General features: G+C 38.2%; 1 protein-coding gene across 16 annotated transcripts in view; it reads left to right on the top strand.

Moving 5' to 3' along the window:
• The window catches only part of MCTP1 (multiple C2 and transmembrane domain containing 1), a 493,900-nt gene extending 476,280 nt beyond the window's left edge, over positions 1–17,620 (top strand). For all 16 annotated transcript variants that reach the window (XM_053663569.1, XM_053663564.1, XM_053663565.1 and 13 more), the window contains 4 exons: positions 8,234–8,343; positions 10,911–11,020; positions 14,588–14,685; positions 15,613–17,620. In XM_053663569.1, the coding sequence (XP_053519544.1) occupies positions 8,234–8,343; positions 10,911–11,020; positions 14,588–14,685; positions 15,613–15,684 (390 nt within the window). In that variant the 3' untranslated portion in view covers positions 15,685–17,620. The remainder of the gene's footprint in view (positions 1–8,233; positions 8,344–10,910; positions 11,021–14,587; positions 14,686–15,612) is intronic.

Genomic DNA, 17,620 nt, shown 5'->3' with positions numbered 1-17,620 from the left:
TAGGTGAATATAAAGGAGTCACTGTATTTCAAGGTGCAGTTATTGATGTTTTATGGACTATTTAAAATACAATAACAAGATTTTAAAAAATTATATAGAATCATTAGAAAATATAGAATCATTAGAAAATATAGAATTATATAGAATCATTAGAAAAAGTTGTACCGTATAAATCTCACATGTTCTCAGATTTATAGTTATAGCTCTTTTTATGGGTAATTTTTTTTTACATCTTCAAAAGAAACCTTAATAATGCATTAAAAAAAAAAACCCGCGTCACTACTAAGCCTTTGGATGATTAACTACCCTTATGATATTTCTTTCATCCAAGCTAGTTTATACAGGAAAGCAAAAACGACAATAAAAGAAATGTACCAATTTATTCTATACTAATAAAGTATTGAACATTAGTGAAAAAAGGATGAAATATTGGAATGCAACCCAGAGCAATTCCATTACCCATTGCAGTTCTGGGTCATATACTGTATATAAAGAGTAATTACTTCATTGGTTGGAGACCACAGTGGAGAAATATAGAATTTGGTGAAAGATTTTAAAATAAAAATTTTATCCCAAAGCATTTGCTTGTCAAAACTTTGCCAACATTACAGACTATCTTATTTTGGGTTTTGGTGGCCAGGGGTGAGGGGCTAGCGGGGTGGGTGTAAGTGCATTAGAAATAAGAAAAAGCAACAGTGAGCAAATTTTTAAGACTCTTTAGCCAATAATTATACATCAACACTTTCGATGTTCAAGCAGCTACTAAATATGATCTTGGAAATGCCTTAAATAACACATCTTATTCATGAAGGTCTTATATTTAATCTTGGCTCACTGCTTGAGCACACTGTAATACAGGGGTGGGCAAAAATAGGTTTAAAGTGGTTCATATGGAAAAGACATGTCAGTTAGGATGATTACAATGGCTTTATGAACTCTAAAGAATGTTACAATGGCACAGTAAACCTACTTTTGCCCACCCCTGCACTGAAATTAATTCTAGTGGTTTCCATCACATCTTTTACTTTCCACTCTTGAACAATTGTTTTCAGAGGTCATTTTCTTGCTGATCATGGTGTCTACAATATAACTTTCTAAATGTTTTCAAGTCTTGCCATCTTGTTTAGCTCACAGGCATTCTGGGTAGGAACTAAAAGCTTCCTGAGTAGAATGGAAAGATCCCATGGTACACACCAGGCAGACTCTGCAGTCGGTTCTAGTCCAGGCTCTGCCACTTTTCTCCGACCCTGTTTTCTCTTCTGTACAGTGGACAAAAATACTTACATTATAGAAAGGTTGTGTGGATTGATGAACTATGTGAAAAACACTTTACAGTGCTCAGTGAGTGTCTATATTCTACTTCTTTCTGGAAATAATTTAAGATAGGTATAAAAAGAACATAAGGAAAAAAGATAAACCATGTAAGATCATGGTCAATGAGTATCAATTCATTTATTATTTCTACTCTTGTTCCTTTAATAGTGATATTGGAGAATACAAGTATAAAAGTAAAACACATTAATTACAAAAAATTGGTTATTACAGGAAGGTATGAAGAAAATAGACTTCCATTACTTTTAATATTTTGACACATTCCCTTCACCTTTTTCCCAACCTAACCACTTCAAAAAAAAAAAAAAGCCAGTATTATTTATACTCTATATCACATTTACTTTCTGATTTTTCTTTTTTTTAATTTACTTACATTTATTAATTCTTAGTAGCATTGAGATTTTATTTATTTATTTATTTAATATTTTATTTATCTTTAGAGGGAAAGGGAGAGAGGGAGAGAAATATCAATGTATGGTTGCCTTTCCTGTGTCCCCTGCTGGGAACTAACCTACAACCCAGGCATGTGCCCTGACTGGGAATCGAAGCGTGGTTGCTTGGTTCCCAGGCCCGCGCTCAATCCACTGAGCTACACCAGCCAGGGCTACTTTCTGATTTTTCAATTGCTAGTAGACCATAAGCATTTTTGTTCTCACTAAATATTCTCTCGAAAAAATATTGTGTGATTTCATAATAGTATATCAATTGCATGCACCATAATGTGATTTTTCCTTTGTTATTGTAAACAAAACTGCATTTTTCAGATGCTTACTGAATGTATTGGAAATCCTCTCTCCTGATTTGTCATATTTGCTGTTAATTTTTCCCATTTAGCCTTTTATTTTTTAATTAAGATTATTATTTTTTATTGATTATGCCATTACAGTTGTTCTATTCCCCCCCTTCATTCCCCTCCACCCTACCCCCCGTCCTCACCATTACCCCCCGTTTAGTTTATGATCATGTGTCTCAAGTTCTTTAGATTCTATATTTCCCATACTATTCTTGCCCTCCCCCATCTATTTTCTACCTACTATCTATGCTACTTATTTTCTGTACCTTCTCCCCCTTTCTCCTCCTCCCACTCTCCTGTTGCTAACCCTCCATGTGATCTTCATTTCTATGTTTTCGCTCCTCATCTAGCTGTCCTCTTAATTTGCTTTTGTTTTAGGCGTGGTTGTTAATAACTGTGAGTTTGCTGTCCTTTCACTGTTCATCTTTTTAATCTTCTTTTTCTTAGATAAGTCCCTTTAACATTTCATATAATAAGAGCTTGGTGATGATGAACTCCTTAAATTTGATCTTATCTGAGAAGCACTTTATCTGCCCTTCCATTCTAAATGAAAGCTTTGCTGGATAGAGCAATCTTGGTTGTAGGTCCTTGGCCTTCATGACTTGGAATACTTCTTTCCAGCCCCTTCTTGCCTGTAAGGTCTCTTTTGAGAAATCCACTGACAGTCTGATGGGAACTCCTTTGTAGGTGACTGTCCCCTTAGCTCTTGCTGCTTCTAGGATTCTCTCCTTCATTTTAATCTTGGCTAATGTAATTATGATGTGCCTTGGTGTGTTCCTTCTTGGATCCAGCTTCTTTGGGACACTCTGAGCTTCCTGGATTCCCTTTGCCAGATTGGGGAAGTTCTCTTTTATTATTTGTTCAAATAAGTTTTCCACTGGTGGCTGTTCCTCTTCCCCTTCTGGTACCCCTATAATTTGGATGTTGGAGCATTTAAAGATGCCCTGGGTGTTCCTAAGCCTCTCCTCATTTTTTTGAATTCTTGTTTTTTCATCCTTTTCTGTTTGGTCATTTTTTCCTTCCTTCTGGTCCACTCCCTTGATTTGAGTCCCAGTTTCCTTTCCATCACTATTGGTTTCCTGTGCATTTCCCTTCATTTCAATTAGTTTAGTCTTCATACGTTCCTCTAATTTGTGACTAAAATGAACCAGTTCTGTGAGCATCCTGATCACCAGTGTTTTGAACTGCGCATCTGATAGGTTGGCTATTTCTTGGTTGCTTAGAGTTATGGGCCCTGGGGTTTTGAGTTCTTGAGCCATGTTTTGATCTGTTTGTGCCTGTTGTTTATGAGGTGCGGAACCTTAGGTGTTCACCAGGGCGGGGCTACCCAGGTCACTGGGTTGTGACACTGTATGTGGGGGTGGGATCAGAGCTGGGCAATAGCAGCCCCCTCTGGTGCTTCCTGCCACTGGGGCCTGCGCGGTCTGTCTCAATGCTTGCTCCTTTGCAGGTTTATCTGCACCCGAATGTGTGACTTCGGTCAGCCTGCCACCTTGCCCCCTCACTGGGTCTGCCCATCCCAACCCCACGCCTGGGTCAGTCTGGACGAGTTTTCCTGCATGACCCTGCTCCACCAGTTGCTGGTTCCGCCCCTCTTACGGGTCTGGCTGAATGGTGTGTTGTTGTTGGACTTCTGTACAGTTCAATTTCTGTGTTTTGGCTGCATTTTTTGTTACTAAAACTTTATTGTCTTTAAATTTGGTTGTGCGAGAAGGCACAGTGTTTCCACCTATGCTTCTGTCTTGGCAGAAGTCCCCCCCTTAGCCTTTTAGATTTATGACTTGACATAATGTTTTCAATTTTCTGTAACCTTTGCTATCAGTTATTTTCCTTTGTGATTTCCTTTAGTGCTTGTATGTTTAGAGAGTTCTTTCCTGTTCCAAGGTTAGTAAATAACTAACCTGTATTTTCTTCTGTTTTCATAATTTGCTTAGTTTTCCACTTTTTAATTACTCTAGAATGTATGGAAGCTCTCTATCTGAGGTAGTTTTGCTAAGGGAGTTTTGTGCTATTTTAAATAGATTGGAGAATCTATTAAGGTAGGATCTAACATAATTTTCTCCCAATAGTTAATACAATTACCAGCAACATTATACTTCCTTCTTTATGATGGAGCTTTATCATACACCAATCTCTCCTTCAGTGTTTATCTTTCATATTTTAATTACTTAAATATCTAGAACAATACATGCTTTCTCATTATTTCTTTTACAAAAATTTGTTGCTTATCCTCCTTTATTCTAACAAATTGTCAATACACTTTATCACATTTTCCCCATTTCACTCCCCTCCAAACACATTGGGATTTGCTTGAAATCACATTAAACCTGCACATCCAACTGAAAAAAAGAATATTCTTTTTTAAATTATATTTTATTGATTATGCTATTAAGGTATCCCATTTGTTACTCTCCTCTTTATTCCCCTCACCCTCACTCCTCTCCCACCAGAATTCATACCTCACCCCTCAACTTATTTATGTCCATGGGTTGTGCATATAAATTCCTTGGCTTCTCCATTTCCTATACTGTTCTTAACCTACCCCTGTTGATTTTGTACCTACCAATTATGCTTCTAATTCCCTGTATCTTTTCCCCCCTCCCCATCCCCACGGATAACCCTCCATCTGATCTCCATTTGTGTGATTCTGTTCCTATTATAGTTGTTTACTTTGTTTGTGTTTTAGGTTCATTTGTTAATAGTTGTGAATTTGTTAACATTTTACTGTTCATTTTACTAATGTACTCCCTTAACTTGACCTTGTCTGGGAAGCACTTTATCTACCCTCCCATTCTAAATAATAGCTTTGCTGGGTAGAGTAATCTTGGATGTAGGTCCTTGCCTTTCATGACTTTGAATACTTCTTTCCAGCCCGTTCTTGCCTGCAAGATTTCTTCTGAGAAATCAGCTGATAGTCTGGAACTCCTTTGTAGGTAATTGTCTCCTTTTTTCTTGCTGCTTTTAAGATTCTCTCCTTCTCTTTCATCTTGGGTAATATAATTATGATGTGCCTTGGTGTGTGCTTCCTTGGGTCCAACTTCTTTGGTATTCTCTGAGCTTCCTGGACTTTCTGGAAGTCTATTGCCTTTGACAGACTGGGGGAGTTCTCCTTTGTTATTTTTTCAAGTAAGTTTTCAATTTCTTGCTGTTCCTTTTCTCCTTCTGGCACCCCTATGATTTGGATGTTGGAATGTTTTGTTTCCCAGAGGTTCCTAAGCCTCTCCTTATGTTTTTGCATTCTTGTTTCTTCATTCTATTCTGGTTGGATGTTGATTTCTTCCTTCTGCCCCAGACTGTTGAGTTCTGTTTCCTTCTTGTCACTTTTGGCTCCCTGTAGATTTTCCTTCATTTCACTTTTCATAGCTTTCACATTTCCATTTTGAGACCATACTGAACCATTTGTTAGCATGCTGATTACCAGTGTTTTAAATTGTGCATCTGATAGGTTGGTTATCTCTTCATCACTTAGTTCTATTTTTGGAGTTTTGATGTGTTCATTTGAGCCATATTTTTTTTCATCTCGGCACACCTATTACACAGTAAGGGGTGGAGCCTCAGGTGTTCACCAGGGTGGGGAAACCCATGTTGCTGTGCTGTGGCTCTGTCTGTGTAGGAGGGGTCCAAGAGAGAACAATGCTGCTTGCTCAGGTCTCTGCTGGCTTCCAGTCACTTCCCCCACTACCCATAATCAAATCGGGGCCCTTCTGGTGCTGATTCTCTGGTGGGTGGGTTTATGTATGTTCTAGGACCCTGTGGGTCTCTCCAACAAACTGTCCTATGAGGCTGGGAGTTTCCCCCATCACCACAACCCCCACAGGTTTTGTAGTCCGAGGTTTCAAGGCTTTATTTCCCTGTACTGTAATCCTGTATTGCAGGGTCTGTCTCACTCTCCAGCTGTTCCTCCTGGTTTAACCACATGCAAATGTGGGGCCACCTGGTCCTCCAGCCACTGCCTTGCTGCAAGTTCTTTCCACCCGAGCTGCCCATCTCTGCCCTTCCTACTGGTCTGGATGAATGTTTCTTCTTTTAACACCTTGGTTGCTGGACTTCCTTATAGTGCAGTTTTCTGGTAGTTCTGGTTATTTTTTGCTTTTAAATTTGTTGTTGCCCTTCTTTTGGTTGTGTGAGGAGGCAAAGTGTATATCTACTTATGCCACCATCTTAGAATACATTCTTTTAATATAATTCAGTGTCCCAATGCAGAAACACAATATCTGGTTTTTTTTTTATATAGGTTCTATACATTTCTTGTTAAGGTTATGCCTAAATGTTTTATATATTTTATTGCTAATATCTTTCATGTCTTAATTTCAAACTGGTAAGATGTTATTCTCAATGAACTTTCATTGTACTACCAGCATGCTTCCACTCCAGCTCGATTTATTCTGTATGTGGAAAAATATTTATAGGAGCAGTTTACTTCATAAATGTAAGTGAACTTAGGTAATGCTTGAGAGAGAACATTGAAGGCCATGGGGATGATTAGAGCAGACCAACTTGATAATGAGAAAGGGACTAGAGTCACCGGTTATCCATTTTATTCTAAAGTGTAAAATAAGTTGGTAAAATTATGCATTTTCTTTTATTACTGAAGAGGGAAAAAGGACAAGAAATTGTTGAACCCATCTGTAATAACAAAAGGACAACTTTTGAAGACAGTGGGGACTCTGAGAGTACATAATTTACCTTATACTTTGAGCCTTATGCATCTCATCTGCTTCACTGTCTGTTAGTCCATTGTGGCATAGGTAAGATGAATAATGTAGGCAATATCTCTTATGGGAACTAAATTAAAAGCAAAAGATCTAAATGACTGGTGTCTAAAGATCATGTTATAAAACTGGCCTCCATGTCCTTAGTACCACTGTGTCCTATTATCCTTGGGGGCTGCAAACACACCTGTCATTCACTTACCCCAGGTTTCTAAGGTGGCAGGATGCTACCCTCAGCCAAGTGCTCACAGTGCAAAGTGCTTCAGACTCTTCTGAAATGAAAGTATGTAAATGTGCAACATGACGACATTATTATTCTAGCTTCCTGGCTGCTTTCAGCAAGTACTAACTGCCACATGAGGTCTCAAGTGTTCTGGCACAGTGCACAAGTGTTCAAAAGAAGTTAAAGTAATGAAATTGGATCTACATTTTCATAGATATTCAAGCTGGCATGGAGGACTGGAGTCATGGAATCAAGGTTGGATAGTCTCCACCAAACAGCCTAGGCACGGGCCTGTGATGCCAGGCTACTAAGCAGAATTTTCAGTCGTGAAAGGCCACCACTATTTCTTCCTCTGGGTCTAAAATTACAAAATGTACACACCTCCCCCAGGCTAACACCACTCTCTGGGTGCTTTGTGCTCAATCCCCATCCACCTGTTCCCTGGAGCACACCAGTCTGCTTAACTCCAGCAGAAGTTTAAAAATGAAAACTAAGTACAAAGAAGGGGGAAAATGTTTAGTTAGAACCCTGACTGACACAGCATATGCTACTGTACGAAGTCTGTGACTGTTACTCCTGAGAGGGGCTGGGCTTACTGTGTATATCATCTGTATAAGGTACTAAGAAGTGTCCACTTTATGGGTTCCAAAAACTTGACCCTGTCATGTTTTTACAGTTTTCATTGCTTACAGGCACCCAGCATCCCCTCTCATTTGTACCCAGCATCCTCTGCTATTGAAATGTCTGGAGCTAAGACCAAACTTAGGTGTGTGAGTGGCTCAGAAAAACTGGGTCTGCTAAGTCATGAGTCACGGTGGGTCCAAGGTCAGCACAGGTTCTGGATTTGGTCATTCTGAGATGTGACCTCCCTCTTACACCTTTGTACCCTCCCTCCCCGACTGAAGTTTTTCTTGTCATCAGGGCACAAGAAACAGAATCTGAGTCTCCTGCTTTGCAGACACCTTTTTACTAGCATACTATAATGCTAGCTACTCTTCCTCCTCCACCTCCCTTTATATTCTGAAATTCTCATGGGCTGCCTGTATCTGTTTACATATAATCAGACATAAAGTTCATTTAACTTTAAAAATACAAGAGAGGGACAAGTCAAGGAATTCAAGCACTAAAGAATACCATCACTCATACAGAACCTCTCTTTTTATTGTATTTTAGGACAGTGAAAAAAAGGGCTTTATAAATAAAATCTATGCCATCCAGGAGGTATGTATCAGTGTCCAGAACATCCTAGATGAAGTGGCTTCCTTTGGCGAAAGGATAAAGAAGTAAGTGATGCTGACACGTGAGCCCTGGCCTTCTGTGGGACAGAGGGTCCATTTGTTTCTCAGAGGGTGAAATGCCACATTCTTTTTGGCACGGGACACTCCTTCTGGGTGATCTATTGCTCAGTTTCCTCATTATTTACTTTGTTCCTGCCAGTCTTGGTTTTATGAAAGTTCTGTCAATTTTCTTCCTGAAATTTAGAACATATTGCTTGGAAAGAAGTCATACTTCTAGCTTTGAAGAAATAACACCTTCCTAAATTCTAGCACATTTTCACAATAAAAGACTTTGTTCTTAAACAAAATACGAAATTGTGATAGAAAAAAATAAGCCACATAATTACTGGTTGAGGGTTTTTTTCCAAGTTACTCCAAAATTTAAAAAAATCATATTATACATATATATATATATATATATATATATATATATATATATATATTTTTCACCTTACCAACTTATAGATGAAATAAACTAATGGTTTGTCTTTTAAAAATGCACAGAATTTTTTAAAAATTTAAAAGAATCACCTTAATTTTTTAAAATAAGGATATATAGCTTCACTGATGTCTAATGAAGATTTATGAAACTTACATTCTTAATTTTATACTAGTTGTGTTTTACTTCAAATAATTTTTTTATTACTATACTTATATAAACAACTGTTTGTTGTATAAACAATAAGGTGACATACAACAGTTGATTTTTCAGTAGAAAGATGTACTAAGACCCTAGACTACTAAACCATGTAAAATTGGCTTACATAATGGCTGCTACATGGTCTCCTCAGGAAGGGTGCTGTATATCCAGTTCAGCCTGCATTCTCCCAGTTTCATATACCTATTCATTGCTTATTTTTCATAACCAAAGGTGTTCTGCAGATTTGGCTCCTTCGGCATACACAGAATTTGAGAGGAGCAAATTACTTAAAAGTAATGCTATGAGTCATTCATTTGGTGCCTTTCATGTTTCAAGGGATAATGCATCTTATTTCATATAATTTTTTATATAATACATTTCCACACATGCATAGGTGCTGAGTTTCCTTTCTCAGAGCATATTAGAGAGAACAGCCTTCCTCTTGTTCCCACATGTGCCTCTAAGCAACATCCGGTCTCAGACTTCTGAAAATTGACTCTTGTATCTGTGCTCTTTCCTTCTTCCATTTGATTTTTTTCTCCACCTCTAAGAGTGTTTCTGTGCCCTCTTCACCCTGTCCACTGAAACACAGAGGAAGCCCTACATGGGGTACTTCCCTATTGTGTTGTCCTTTCTTTGAGGTACACTGGGTACTGATACATGACAGCAGCATCTCATTTATACCAGAAGACAACTCAGTCAGCTCTGAGGTCAGGCTAGTGAATGACCGAGGGCCAGAGGTCTCATTATGACTCTGGGTGGCAGGAGGCCTCAGAACAGCTGCTTGGCTGGAAAACATCATGGCCAGTTGAAGAATATGACTAGTTCCTGACTGTGGACCAGCCTTGGGGTAAACTGGGTTTTGAAGCTCCATAGGTATAGTAGTGATATAGGTATAAATATAGGCTGAGGTATAGCTCAGCATAGGATCCAGTGAGTCTTGTAGGAGCCACCTCTTCTGCACAGTATTCTTTCCAATATTTAAAATAAAGAGAAATTCCTCTAGGGTCATATGGACTATAATACATCGATCCAGAAAGCAGATTCAGAAGCAAGCGATCTTTAAGTACAAAGTGAAAAGCCTCTATAAGTACAATTTGTTACTATTCATTTCAGAAGTTTCTTGGACTGCATCTCTTTATTGGGGGTGGGGGATGTCATGTTCTAGATTTAGATTCCATGATGCATTGTGGGAGCAGAAAAGGGCCGCCTTGTTTCCTCTAACATTAGGTACACTGGTAAAGATTCTTTTATATTTATTCTTTCAAGAGGAGAAGGAACACAGGGAGCCCTTCAGGGAAGCGGCCCAGAAGGAGGGTTTTCTGAGTGAAGAGCCAGTGCCCTCACACATGGCAGGGTGTGATGGATGGCTCGATGGACGGCTCTGAGCTGAGCCGCAGGAAAGCAAGCAGACCCTCAGCCTTCTGTTCTCTCTAGAAGCAGCAGAACCAAGGGAAGCACAGGTGTCAGTAAGGGAGGGGAGCCGTGATCTTTCACCTGGCAACCGTTCAGGGCGCTCTCTCTGGCCATGGGAGGAAAGGACAAAGACAGAAAAGCCAGACCCTAAGAGTGACTGAAAATAAGACAACCAGATTGATCCAACTTTGGTTCTTTTACTCACACAAAAAAAATTAGGAAACATTTGACCTAGAGAGACACAAGCATGAAGCATGAAGCAAGCCACATGCTTCAATGCTAAGAAATAACTCCCAAGTGTTATGTTGAGGTACGATGTTGGAAGAAAAAACCTCTTAACAGTCACCCTTTACTAGATCAAATACTGTCCTGGACAAACCCCACCCCAATTGAGTATAATACACATTACCAGGAAATTAGAAGAAAAACAACTTCTCATTTTCCTGAAGTGTCTTTGGGGGCCTCCTCACTTCCTGATCAGAAATGCCAGTTGCTAATGTGTTCACTTCTCATTCAGTACTTTCAACTGGACAGTCCCATTCTTAAGCTGGTTGGCCATCGTCGCCCTCTGTGTGTTCACAGTCATCCTCTACTTCATTCCACTGAGATACATTGTCCTTGTCTGGGGTAAGTAAAACCTTTTTTTTTTTTTTAAACTGTCTTAGCTGCTAAGAACAAACTATTTTTAAGGGATGAATTACACTGTCAGTAGTTTCCTATATTTATGGTCATGAAGCTATTCCATGATGAAAAGAGACAGGTTGGTTAAAAATCACAACAGTATAAAGATTTAGGTCTACCTGCAAAATGCATTTTTCTTGCCTGGCACCATAGGCTGCATCATACTATAAACATGTAGTTGTGCAGATTCTTCATATATCAAAGAGTAGTTTTGTCTAGATATCACTCTGATTTATTTTCCCCACTTATACGTAAACAAACGAGGCATTTCGATCCATGTGGTGCATTTAGGACAATATGCTTTTGTGCTATGGTACTTTGTCTTGTGGAAGTGTCCGTAAACATGGCACTATATACAGCCTCCTGTTTAAGAGGTCACCTTTGCGGTGCAGGGAAAGGGTCCTTGGCACTGACAGGCTGTTCAGAAATAAGGAACTTGTTTTATGTGTATTAATAAGAATGCTTCTGCAAAAACTCACGTTAAAGGTGATATTTTGGGGTCCTAATTTTAGTGCAATTATGTTGCAGGCCAATAGTTCTCATGTATTAAGTTTCAGCATTCTTCAGTTTTAAGTCTTCCTCCCATCTGACAAAGTTCTTGGTTTGAAAAATTCAATTCTTAGTCTCCAAGACTGACTAACATGTAAAACTTCAACAGTAACCACACACACACACACACGAATGGCTAGACGGGTAGAAGCAGAATTCTCTACTTGCCCTAGCCCCCTACACACCTAAAACTGCTAAACCTGTGCAAAATACAGAGAACTGAAATGAGTCTTAACTGCAGAAAACACTGAAAGCAGTAAGATCAGAGAGCATATTCTTTCCTTTATTTTTAAGGCTTTTACAGCACTGTGCTGGAATAGTGAAAAGGGGGTCTCATGTCTCCAAGCCCTCCAGTTTTAAGGTTCCTATCCCCCTATTCTTTTTGGCCTCTTTTCATATCACAAGTAAGCCCTCCTAACCCTTACCATAACTGGCATTACCTTTGTATCTTGGGTAGGAAGAAAAAGGTAGGGGGAATGGAGATTATTTTTTTCTTTTCTAAATTTCTATAGTTTAGAGAAACAGTTTCAACTGAGACAGTACTTTCACCATGCTAGGGAAGAGGCATTTCCCACCATGTTCTTATTTCCCTGTTGTATGTTCATGCCCTCATCTTTCATTTCTTCCTGATATTTAAAACAGATGCTATTTTAGTGAAGGAATTAGGGCAGGGCACGAGGTGTGGCAATTTATTACCTTTAACCAACTTAGGGTCGGGCCTGCCATCTCCGTTGTGATAGGTGGTGAACCTCCGATTTCACTTTCCCAGGTTCTCAGAAACTGGAACCCATGGCGGACATCTGGCTGTGTAACCTGGGGTGGCCTCACTGGCTAGCTGTCTTAAACGTAATTTTTAGAGAATGTGTTTGGGCTTCTTATTTCATCCAAGGAAATAAGAACAGTATTTCTTTAAGTGGTAGGTGATTGCTGAAATATTAACCAGAAATTTCAGATGGGTCTCACAAGGGGATACAGGGACCAAAATCATGACTGATGAATAAAATTATTCTGCTGCACACCCTAAAGAGAGCCAAGGTGCTCTAGTTTATGGCTTAGGTTATACCAGACTGTTGATTTCGTATCAAGCTGTTTATGTATATATTTTTATCTATATATGTTTGATAATTTAAGTGCAATATAAAAGAATACACTTATCCCATTGAAATCCTACATTATACCATACAATACATAGGACATATACTTCTAGTTTTATATTTTGACATTCCTATCTCTTGAAATCTTTTGTTTGTATAATAGCTCCAATTTCACCTCCCCTGACCCCTTAACCACATTTAACTTTTGAGGTAGTACAGAGGATTAACTGGTGAATAATTTAGTATGGGTAGACACTGTTTGTCAGTAGTTTCTTGGCTATTCTAATCCAAGAAGTGATCCAAGAGAGTCAAACATGGCAGCGTCTTTTGCAAGCATTAAAAGTAAATCTTGTGTAATTTAATAGGAAAATTGGTTTCTAAAATGACAGAGACGTAGAAATGGAAAGTTTTTTTCTTGTGATGAGAACTTTTAAGATGTACTCTTAGCAACTTTCAAATATGCAATACAGTATTACTAACAAGTCACCAGGCTGTTCATTACATCCCCATGACGTATATATTTTATAACTGGAAATTTGTACCTTATGACTCCCTTCACCTCCCATCCAACACCCTCTTCTTGTGACCACCCCACCAATCTGTTCTCTGTATCTAAAAACTAGTTTCTGTTTCAGATTTCACATATGAGATCATGTGGTATTTTTTGTCTGACTTATTTTACTTCATATAATGTCCCTCAAGGTTCATCCATGTAGTTGCAGATGGTGAGATTTCATTCTATTTTTATCACTGAATAACACACATATGTGTATATGTGTGTGTATAAATATGCATATATATATATATATCACATTTTCTTTATCCATCCATTGGTAGACAATTTTGTTGTTTCCATATCTTGGCTATTATAAGTAATGCTAAATGAACATGGGTGTACATATATTTTTGAGCTAGTGTTTACATTTTCCTCGGATACTCAAAAGTGGAATTGCTTGATGATACTGCAGTTCTATTTTTAATTTTTTGAGGCAACTTCCTGCTGTTTTCCATACTGGCTTCACCAATTTACAATCCCATCAACAGTCCCATCAACAGATTCTGTCTTCCCATCCTTGCCAACACATTTCTTTTTTTATAATGGCTATTCTAACAGGTGGGCAGTGATATGTCATTGTGGTTTTGACTTGCATTTCCCTGATGACTAGTGATGTTGAGCATCTTTTCACGTACCTGTTGGCCATCGTATGTCCTCTTTGAAAAAAATGTCTGTGTAGGTGCTAGCTGAAAAAAGATATACATTTAGATTTGTTTTGAAATAAAGTAAAGGTCAAGTGTCTTCTAAGCATTCAGCGTACAGATACCCCTCACTGCCCCACACATGTGCAAAAACTGTTTTATATTTTGAAAAAGAGGAAACCAATAAATAAGACTTCTTGCCTTAAAAACCATCTCAATCCAAAATGTAGGAAGACATTTCATCTTTGACACTAAAGCAAAGCTTCTAAGTCTGTAACACTGAGGGGAGAAGCAAGGTCATTGCTCATTCTTGCCAGGTGTCTTTTGTTGCCCAAATAAGGAGCTTTTTTTTCTGCAAAGGAAGTCACTGAAGTACAAAGAGAAAAACAGCAGCCACTGGGATGGGAAGGAGAGAGTAAAGGATCGACAAAAGGAGAAAGAAGGGAATGAAGGAATCAGGAAGGAAGGGAGAAAATTGGGTGCACTGGTTCATTCAGACGAGATGGGCGCATTCAGGGTGGTATGGCCATAGACTGCATTGGTTCATTCAGTCAGGGTTAAAGGACTGTTTAATCTAGACCTTTGAATCACTTTAGTACATTTGCCAGAAATGTGTTTTCTGCAACTCCAAACTTTGGAGATTTCAATAATGTTTGATCTGCTACTTTTTCAGGCATCAATAAATTTACAAAAAAGCTTCGGTGTCCCTATGCAATTGATAACAATGAACTACTTGACTTCCTTTCCAGAGTCCCTTCAGATGTACAAGTGGTATGTAGTTTTCATTATTATTTTGATTTAGTATAGCATTGGTTTTTAACTTTTATATCCTTTTAAGAGGAGACAGGTGAAGTTAATAAAGCCTGTGGCAGATTTTGCCATTCAGAAACTTAGTCCAGTTGGGGTGCTAACCATACAGAGAAGAACGGGGAAGGAGACGGGATTACATGAAGAACCTACCAGAGCTGTCAGGAACAGATCTCCAAGGAAAGGTCAGCTGGGGTCTCTCGAGGGAAGTCACCGTTACCTGAAGGGAGGAAATAGGAATATTAGATGAGTAAGTGTGCTGGTGGACATTTGGGAGAAAAACACTTCTTTGCACAATTTGCATAAGTTAAATGAATTTTAAAGACGCATATGCTGGAGTCAGTGAGGAGGGAAGAGTAATGACGGGGGCACGTCGCAATTCTTTAAAAATCCTTTGAGGTTAATTATTGCCCATTAATCATCAACTATTTTCAGAGTAAAATGAAAAATGATTTTATCAAAATGTTGAAGCTGGGTTACAGCTACATTTTTTCCTTTGTTTCAGTTCAGTTTTTGATTTAGTATCAGACGTGAGAGTAGGCTGGATGGAGATTAAACCTATATTATATAAACAATAAGTTGCAAAGAACCATTATCTGTCCCTTCTGAATCAATAGATGGAGATGGTTTCCATTTTGAATGTCTCATAGACAGTGAAAACCCCAGTCTGTTACCAAAGTTCACGTCAGGGCTCCCGTGCAGTTTCTGGCAGGATGTCCCTTCCAACTCTCACTATATCATTCCATTGTTCCAGCATCCCAGCTGCAGGTCTCATGCAGCTTCCAGAGTGAGCCCTTTTTTCCTCCAAGCAGTCTTTCATTCCTTTGCTTTTGCTTCCTTTGCCAGAAAGTGGCCACCTGACCAGTCTTTCTCTGAACTCTGTTTAAACAGGTGCAATACCAAGAACTGAAACCAGATCCCTCTCATAGCCCATGTAAAAGGAAGAAAAACAATCTTGGCTAGCCAGCTCGCCAGCTCTGAGAAGCCCAGCATCTGTTTGGGAAGATAAAAGAAAAAGCCTTCAAGCCTCAGCAGCATTTCCTTTCTTTCTGCTTTTTATTTATTTTGCTTTTTTTTCTATCATGATCAAGAGAATTTGTAAATAGTGTATAAGGGCATATGACTTTGAAAATATACTTCCATTGTACAGAATCAATTTGATAAAGGTTTCCTTACTGCTGTGTGAAAGCCTTGTTAGCCGTGGATAATAATATGACATGTTGGAACAGCAAACGTGAGGATGGATACACGGCAGGATACACACTCCCTAACCACACGTGGAAGAGCTAGATTAGATTAAATACTTTGCTCTGATTAAATCTATATAACATATAAATGTCCATTTGATTTTAAAGTTTTTTTAAACGTGACTATTTTTATCTGAAAAGTAATCCATTACAGTTTTCTATGTTTTATACATTTCAAAAGGGAGGGAGGAGTCCTGAAACGTGAATAATGGAACAGATGTATTTCAATTTAACATGAATTCTGATTTCAGATCCCAATGTTTATTCCTGAGCAAAGTATTTGGATATTACTAGGCTGATTTTAAGCTACTGAGTGAAGGTATATTCACAACCTCAAAAGAATCTTCTACACTTTGAAATCCTACAAAGAAAACTTCTAAACCTTCTATCATTCCATCTAAAACCTTAATATCTCTACTGGATTACACATAAATACTGCCAGGTTTATAATGATTGCCTATCTGAATTTTTATATCTATCACTACTTTAATTTGTACCAAGTTAGCAACTTAGCAAAATTTCAGTAGTCAAACATATTACTAGCAAACTATATCCATATTGCTTTTGTTGTTAGAGTATACCTCTGTGTACCTAAAAATATTTAATACTGAAGTGTTCTCACAGAAAAATAAAGTACCTGCTGTCTCCTTAGGTTACTGCAATGCTTTAGTGCATACTGCAGTTTTTGTTGTTAGTGCGAATTTGAATGCAGAAGAGAATGCGTGTGCTCGGTGATATGCCAGTGTTTCATTACATCCATTTGTAGAAGAAATAATCACTGTTGATAATATGAATGCATGAAAACCTATTTTGTAAAATAAACTGCTTATGGGGAGGGGGAGTTTGCCTTTACAAATGTTTCACTACGTACTATAGAATCTATATTTAAAAAAATCGCATTCCCAAGTCTCTTAGGGTAGTTTTTCTACCTAGCTTCCGGTCATATCAAGGAAGTATACCTCTGGAAAGAAAGAATTTGGTGAGAATGTCTTATTCCCCCCTCCTACTTGGTAGGGGACTAAGCTTGGCTGAAATTGCTACAATGTTTTGCACTACTTTATTAATAATAAAGGGATGGGGTGAAGGTGGGGGTTATGTTGGAAAAGTGTAGAAAAACGAAAAGCAAGAAATATATATTTCATTCTAAAGATTCTTTAAAACTAATCTCATCAAAGCTGATTTTTAAAGTATTTTTATTTTAAAGCTATGTTGTTAAATACTATTTCTTATGATAGAACTATTTTGATGTTTATACACTATGGTTGAGAGATTGTCGATTAAATCCCTTTCTACGGAAAGGCTGTGACCTCAATATGCTCTATTTAGTGCATCGTTTATCATGACATGCTTACATCTGCATACCGTCACTGTTCGTTGCTAAAACATAATACTCCACGAAGCTGATGTTACTACAGAAAGCTTATCGGTAGGATAATTTGTTTGAAATAACTTTTGATTACATGTTGTGTGAGATTTATGTTTCACGGTGCCAGTCTACTCAGATGTCTACATGCCTGATATTCTACAACCTCAGAGGTACCTAGTGGATAGTAACCATTAACAGATGACTAATTTGTTTCATTTTATGAAATTTCAGATGTTTAGTTCAATAATAATGTTGACTACATACGTTCGCCGCATTAAATATTAAA

Source organism: Artibeus jamaicensis, unplaced genomic scaffold (genome assembly GCF_021234435.1).
Source record: "Artibeus jamaicensis isolate MK-2021 breed Jamaican fruit bat unplaced genomic scaffold, CSHL_Jam_final contig_3214, whole genome shotgun sequence".
Classification (NCBI taxonomy): domain Eukaryota; kingdom Metazoa; phylum Chordata; class Mammalia; order Chiroptera; family Phyllostomidae; genus Artibeus; species Artibeus jamaicensis.
The sequence above is the reverse complement of the archived record's forward strand: the minus strand, read 5'-3'. Positions and strand labels throughout refer to the sequence as shown.